The sequence below is a fragment of the Ruditapes philippinarum genome, unplaced genomic scaffold (assembly GCF_026571515.1).
Source record: "Ruditapes philippinarum isolate M1 unplaced genomic scaffold, ASM2657151v2 ctg9143_1_1_1_1, whole genome shotgun sequence".
Taxonomy (NCBI): Eukaryota; Metazoa; Mollusca; class Bivalvia; order Venerida; family Veneridae; genus Ruditapes; species Ruditapes philippinarum.
Genome location: NW_026863756.1, coordinates 29462 through 37378, shown reverse-complemented (window position 1 = coordinate 37378; position 7917 = coordinate 29462). Strand labels below are relative to the sequence as shown.

Here is a 7917-nt window from a genome sequence, read left to right as displayed (position 1 = left end):
ATCGCTCATAGTTTTAGAGTTATGTCCCGACAAAGTTTAAAGTGTAAAACAACAAAGGGCAATAACTCTAAAATGGGGTAAAACAGAATTATGGTTCTTGTGCACTGTACATCTATCCAATCAGATCTATCTACCTACAAAGTTTCATGTTGATATCTCTGTTTGGTTGAGACTTATGTCCCGGACAAGATTAGCGGACGGACAGACAGTCGGAGACGGACGAACGGACAAGCGGCGACTATATGCAATCCCTCGGGGTGCATAAAAATTGAAAAAAACAACAACAACAACATAAACTTTTATGTACAAGTAATTAAGGCATTTGAAGTTAACGTACCTATGACCTTGTTCATGTATAGTTAACATACCTGTGACCTAGTTCATGTGCAATTGTTTGAGCTGTATACATTTCCTCACTATCCTCAACAATTGACTGGCTTTTTGGCTTACACTCAGCACCGAGATATGCGTTACCTGTAAGATGAGTACCTGTAAAAGCACTCTGTCTCGTGTCTAACCAACGTTAAATTACCTTTTACTACATAATAGACCCTTACCCCAAGAAAATCAACGATCTAGAAGTATAAATCCAGAATAAAAAATACCAAACACTTAAGACCAAATGTTGAACACTTCTGAAAAGTCTTCTGTAGAGTTCAAGACGTCATACAATGTTCGTACTTGACGGTTTTTAACTAACCTGCAATTTTCTTGGTACCATTTTTTCCGTGAATCATAGTATATCTGTAAAGAAATATTTATAACTATACAATTGAATAGGTGAAATGGTGATGATTACATTTTTCTTTCTCTTGCACACAAGTTTCAAACTTCTAGAGACAATTATTTATCAATAGTTTAGATATATGGCCGGATCTTAAATATTATATTATTTAAAGGCCTACTGACACGTATATTAATAGAGAAGGAATACATTCATGTAAGGTATAATAATACACATTTAATCATTTCATTTTCTGGGAAAGTGGTTCGCAGAATCAGATAAGAACTGACAATATATTTGTTTATCGTTTTCGTATACAATTAATTACCTTGTAAATAACATGGCATGATCATGTGGTATGGTTTTCTGTAATTCTATTGACTTTGGATTGAAGAGTGAATGGACAACATCTGGGTCAATGAAGTACGTGTCGTTGACCTTGAACTTTGTAGTCTCTGTCCAAGCGGAATCTGCCTCAGTCTGTTGAAATTATGAATTTTGTCTTCGGCATATTATAAAAGCATGACCAAAAATATATTAAGTTCATACATAATATACAGTTATACATAATATTATTATATTATAAAATATGATACGTTACTAAATAAGGGATGCGAGCAAATGCAGCTGGATATAAAAGAGCTTATTTTCTGAATGCCGGATGATAATGTTTTTTTTGTTTTGTTTGTTTAATTTACAAGCTTCGATATATTTTAAAGCTTTGGCATGAACTATACACAACAAAAAATAAAAATTGTTACGTGGACGAAGATGACGAATGTCATTTAAACCGAGACTTTCCCTCTTTGATTATGCGATAAAGAACTGGAGCGACCCAGATACTGGCCTAGTTTAAATGGCAACCGTCACGTTTAATCACCTAGTAGGTCACAATATAGTTCATAGACTATAGCGCGAGTTCACGGAATGAAGTTTTAACTTTGTGTAGTGTTTTCTTACATGTGTGCTTAATATCGTCCGTCCAAAGAATCACTGATTTAACGGTGAAAGACTAATTTAACGGTGTATCAACAACATTTTTCTTTCAATACGCCTAAATATCCTAGGTAAAATTTAATAACTGTTCTTAAAAGTAGAGTGACACCGCTTTCAGAAGTAACATGACAGACAAAAGTAACAAATAAAATGAAACTCAAGTATAATTATAGAGTGACGTGACGGTCAAGTCAACTATTACGGTGTAAATCCGTTATCATAATGTTTTCATCGTTATTTGCCTTGACATTTTGTTGTTATTCTTTATAAATGAGTTGAGATGAAATACATTTGCACTGGACTGATACTACTTATACTACGCACACATCATTATCACTGGTATAATTTTTATATATTTTAACAGTTAAGTACTTACATACCGACTTATGTATGACATATTTTTAAAGTCTGATATAAACTTAAAAAAGATGAGAAAAAAAGGCAACTCGTGATTTTTTGTTTTCATGCAATCCCAATTTTAAGCAAGTTTACTATCCTAACATTTACCATTCATTGGCAATTCTTCAGTTATATCGAATTCTGTAAGACCCGTTTTACCTTTTTGAATCATTGTTGGTAACATCTGTGTACACGAAAAAATAAAATGTCACTCTCACATTGTCATAGACAAACAGTACTGGTTAAAAATCTTTTCCAATTTGCAATAATGTAATTAAAATGTGAACCATCTTGAAAAGGTCTTTATTATCTATTATTGTCATACAATGGCATTTACATTGAAAATCCCAATATCATTATTATGAATCAAAAGGTCATATGACACATGGCTTAAACATTGCAGTACTTGAAGTCAGTACAATTATGACATTTATTTCTTAAATCAAGACCATTTGTATAAATGATCAATGTCAGTACACTTTTGAAGTTTGTTACAAATACAAATATATCAAGGTCAAAATAAATTACAAGGCCAAGTTTAGGGCAGAAAGATAATCAAGGCTTGCACAATTTTGAAGGCTTTCAGAAGTTCAAAATTGAGGGCTAAAGCTTAGAAATATTTGAAGGATTAAACAATAAGCGGATTGAGTCACTACAGATAACGTCAGAACAATGACAAAGGTCAGTGCAGCTTTGAATGTTATAACAGAAACACTTTATTCAAGATCAATATACATGTCATAACACATTTGAAACAAAACGAAAAAATGATTTGATCTTTATAGGACACGGACTGTGACAGGAAATGCCGAGTTTTGACGAGTTAAACTGGATTTATTAACATAAGATGATACTTACAGTCATGATGAGTAGGTCTACAATCTTTATGGAAATATAAAGTCCATGGGCCTCCAGTCGTTTATACACTATGTTTGCCTTGGAAAGACAACAATAATAATACTCATAGTCATAGTGTAGGTTGAAAAACTTTATTTATTTTTTTCTGTATCATATATCACTCTCTCATATATTATCTGTTACATGTTTCCTTTAAGTTTAAAACATTTTAATTCGCAAGAAATACTGCTGATAAATGAATGTTCTAGACATAATTGCGTTCATTCAATGTTTGTTTTGATTTTAAAAAATGAGGTAAGGTGGTACCTCAATGTTACGGGTTGGTTAATCTAGTTTTATGTAGCTAAAGCCAGTATTTCAAGAGGCAGATAAAAAGAAAAAAAAAATTCTTCACTGAAACTTTTCAAAGGAATGAGCTATACTCACTGTATGGACCATTGTTCCGAGCCATGTAGTAAGATTTTGTTTTGCAATTTCTATCTTTTTTGCCTCAGGAAGTGATGGGTCCAACAGCTCATACCATCTGTAAAATAACTTTGTAAGCTTATTTTAATGTTCTCTTCCTTGACAAAGTCTGTGTTAGGTTGTTTGTGATGTGTCTCGATTATTTAGTAATGCGGGTCATCAAAACAGCAAAGTGAGCACGAGGAACTATTTGCTTTGGTCTATTCATGTATGTAAGTAGAATGCAACAAGAAGACAATATTTTGTTTATCCAGAATTTAGAAATATGTACTTGGTCTGTAAACGTATTAAATAGTAACATGAGAAAGATATTCCATTATTATGGTTACCATTTTAGGCTTGCTTTTGGAATACATATTTATATATCTTATACTGTATGCTTTTCTAGAGGCAACTTTTTTTTCATAGAAAAAACTTCCAAGCTTGCTTATCTATGCTTGTGCAATAAATCTAATTTAATTATACAAACAATGAAAGAGCAAGTGTGGATGATTATCAAGGAGACTTACTTATTGAACACGCTATAATCGGCCACGGTGACAACTTCGATTTCCAGCGGTGTTTCTGCACGTCTTCCGATCTGTGAAACCTCTTCTAAACATGATACTTCTAAAATAATGAAACTGATTAATAAATCCGAATCGAATTGCTTGAAAAAAGAGATTGTAACTTATTTATCTACATTTTTACATTTTTATCAGTACCCTACGGAAGCGTATCAGGGCCTACAGTTGGTGAGATGTTTTGCGCTAAGTCGACTTATTTTTATTCGCATTGATAAGATGTTTTTGCATTTCGCAAAAAAATTAACTGACAAAGATGAGAAGCTTTTAGGCATTGCAACTGAATTTTTCTCGATATGTTTGAAGCTTTTGTCTCTTCGACAAAAATCCTGTCGAAACTTCTTGATTTCACGACTTTGATGAAATATTAGTAAGGCGCAAAGACGTTACTCGCATTGACAAATAGCTCACGTAATTCAACAAAGTTTTTTTTGCAATGATTTAAAACTTCTACGTATTACGTATTAATCATTACATCTTCATGGAAAGTTTTATGTATTACGTAAATAATCATAACGTCTTCATGGAATGTTTTTGGTAAAAACGAGAAGAAACAAGTTTACATGACGTGAAACTTTTAGATAAGTGGAGGCCCTGATAAGCTTCCGTAGTACCCATTCTATTAAGTAGTACATATTGCCATCTATCATTTCAAAATATTTTATCAATTGTTATTTGAAACTTTGCATAAAAATTCGTGAAGCACAATAAAAATCTAGTGTTTTTCTTGTGTAATAATTATAAGCTTCATAAAAATCAATATTTGTAAGAAATCAGATATATTAGAAAGCGACTGCTTTATCCAGAAATGTTAAAGGACCTACGCTAAGTGAGATTATGATGTGTAAGTCGATTGATTTTATTTCGATTTATTCTGACGTTTTACCACATATCAATTCATTTTATTCACAAAGATTAAACAAAACACGTTTATCTCACCCAGCCGTTTCTCGATATGTTTTTCTCAAGGCAAAAATACGGAAGCTTATCAGGGCCTACAGTTGATGAGATGTTTTGCGCTAAGTCGACTTATTTTTATTTCGCATTGAGCCTTATTAAATATTTCAGCAAAGTCGTGAAATCAAGTTTTGACAGAATTCTTGTAGAAGAGACAAAAGCTTCAAGCATATCTAGAAAAATTCAATTGCATTGCCTAAAAGCTTCTCATCTTTGTCAGTAAATTTTATTGAGAAATGCAAAAACATCTTATCAATGCGAATAAAAATTAGTCGACTTAGCGCAAAACATCTCACCAACTGTAGGCCCTGATACGCTTCCGTAAGTGGGTAAATAATTATGAGTAAATTATGCAAAGTCTTTTAAAGCTACATGCCTCCAGATGTGCAAAATATGTCACGAAAATCAATATTGAGAAAAATGCACTTAATTTTAAAGAAAGGGAAAAAATTAAGATCCAAGTTATATTTTACATGTTATGTGCGCTTTAACACTGATTTTGCCGTATTTTATCACCACATTTCTAGTGCGTCACTAACGCAGTTAGGGCTTTATTGCATATGTTGACCACTTTTTGGTAATTTCCGTGGATTGTTAGTGCCGATTGCAATATATAAATTATTTGTTCACCTCACATCATTTTACTTTTAATTACATTTCAAAAATTTCATGAAAAATAACATGAATCTGGAGGCGTGCTGCTTTAAGCAAAATAATACTGTCACCATGAATATGTCTAAAATGCTTAAATACTATTTAATGTTTAAACATTTCTTGATAACTTATATAAAAATGTTCAATGTAAAGGTAAAACGTTGTTATTTAAAGCCAATTAAGTTCTTCTTAAAAAGATATTAAAAAATTTGTCTGCATTGCTGATATTGTAATAAGGCATACCGTAAATACCGTAAATTCTCATCATATGTTTTTTAAATCATAGCAACTCACCGTTAAGGAAAAAGAAAACAAGTGTAATCGCTAAACATTTACAGACAATCATAGTGAAAATCGATTTGAATGTGAAATAATATGTCCCTTCCTTTTGACGTTAAGCCTGCAAATGATGGTTCAAGGTCTTCTTTGTGACTTTTTGTTGACACAGTAAAAGACCTTATCTATAGTTTGGCCTGCATAACGTCAGGCATTTGAGAAACATTTGGCCCATGTTTCCTCTTCTGGTTATCAATTAAAAAGCAATTCCTTGCATTTCTATTAATAGAAAATCTATTGCACGATTTTGGCGAGACTCTAGGGCAAGGTTATGCAGATTTAAAATTCTTCAAGTATATACATACATAGACTCTTCTATTCAAGTACTGTAACTTGTCGAACAAGAAAGTCTGGTGTTACAAACCAATCAAGTACAGTAAAATAAACAGCATATACCAGGGTCATTTCATGCGTATGTTTGGTTTGCTTGCCCTCGGCACCGAAAGAATCCAATGCATTTCATTAATTAACGTAATCTTATTTAGATATGGTTTTGGTTTTACTACCTACAATTTTGTCACGGCAACTGCGCGGAGCGATAACACAGTAATTAGCGGGGGTGCGGAACAAAAAGCCGAGCTTTTTAAGAATAATTTGGCAGGGACGCGAACAGCAGCACGCTAATTAGCGCCCTATAACAATTAATATTTCGCTTCGCGGCCCCGCTGTTTTACAATTAAATCTCGATCTTTGCCCGGCATCCCGCTAATAAGCGTGGTTTCGCTCCGTGCCCCCGCCATTTTAACTTGTTAATTTTCTACGTTTCGCTTGGCATGATCGCGAGGGGAAAACACGAAATGCCACTAGTCAGCAACCATATAGCTACAGCTTTTTACTATTTCTAAACTTAATGCTAAAATGGCACCAAGACAAAAATAAATTGTTGTTCTTTTACGGACTTTAAACAGCATTTATTTGACTTCGTAAGGTAACCCATACAAGGCCGCCTCGTTTAAGAGTTAAGCCTTTTTTATTAAAATGACACTTTTAACTCTTAATATTCTAAGCTAGTTATAGGCACGACCTATCATTGCCCTAGCTCAGGTTTGCTGTACATATAGATAAACGATTAATTTTCATTTTGAAAAAAAAACTATAATCTAATTGAATATTAGTTGAGAAGATCAACTTTAGATGCTTAAATGGAAATGGCATTTCCTCGCGCATGCGCAGTCTGCGTCGGGCAAAAGATCATCGCCCTACATAGTCTAGAAATGTAGTAGAAGTTCATACTAGACAATTTCGAGTTAATTGAAGGTTAAAAGTAAAAAAAATATATATTAAATAGCTATTAACAAAAAACTAAGATCCTTTCCCAGTTTATAGCCTTGTGGCCAAGACTGCATTGTAAATATATGGGAAATATTTTTTTTTAAGAATTCCCTTTGCAAATTAGTCGGACTTGAAAATTTCTTGTTTCTGATTGTTGTAAAATGTGGAAATATATTTATTATCAGGAACAATTTTTCTTCAAATAGTTCATATAAAAACTTTATATATTTATAAAACATATGAAATGAACTGCTTTTAGTAATCAGTTAGCCTGATTTTATCCTTCATCCGATTTGACTGTGATACCAGACCGTCAAATACCAGAGATGTAGATAATGTTATCTATGTTTCTGCACATATATATGTTTAAGTAATTTTACAAAATTTTGGACAATTAAGAGCAATTATCAACACATATTTTCATCCAGTTTATCGAAACATATTTTCAAAATCTAAGGACTTTTATTGCATTATTAATTCCGTGATGCATCCCACACTATTTGTTACTTGTATAATTTATTCCAAACATCTCTAAGATAGGTATATGTAAAATATATTAAATTGCGATTATCATAATTGTATGTTATTAGGCATGCATTTTTACTTAAACGTCCCGTTTGAATGATATTGTAAACAGGTTGAACAAACAGCCGTTCATATGTCCATCTGTTTGACACTTACCACATTGATTGC

General features: G+C 32.7%; 1 protein-coding gene across 1 annotated transcript; it reads right to left on the bottom strand.

Annotated features, from left to right (window-relative positions):
• Window positions 1-368: 368 nt before the first annotated feature.
• LOC132723245 (zinc metalloproteinase/disintegrin-like) lies at window positions 369-6060 on the bottom strand (the record flags this gene model as incomplete). Its single annotated transcript, XM_060707924.1, has 7 exons — window positions 5911-6060; window positions 3952-4051; window positions 3404-3500; window positions 2978-3055; window positions 1053-1204; window positions 701-744; window positions 369-474 (listed from the first exon to the last, which is right to left on the bottom strand). Coding segments are annotated over exons 1-7 (629 nt in total), but the record flags the coding sequence as incomplete, so codon positions are not given.
• Between the last annotated feature and the right edge of the window lie 1857 nt (window positions 6061-7917).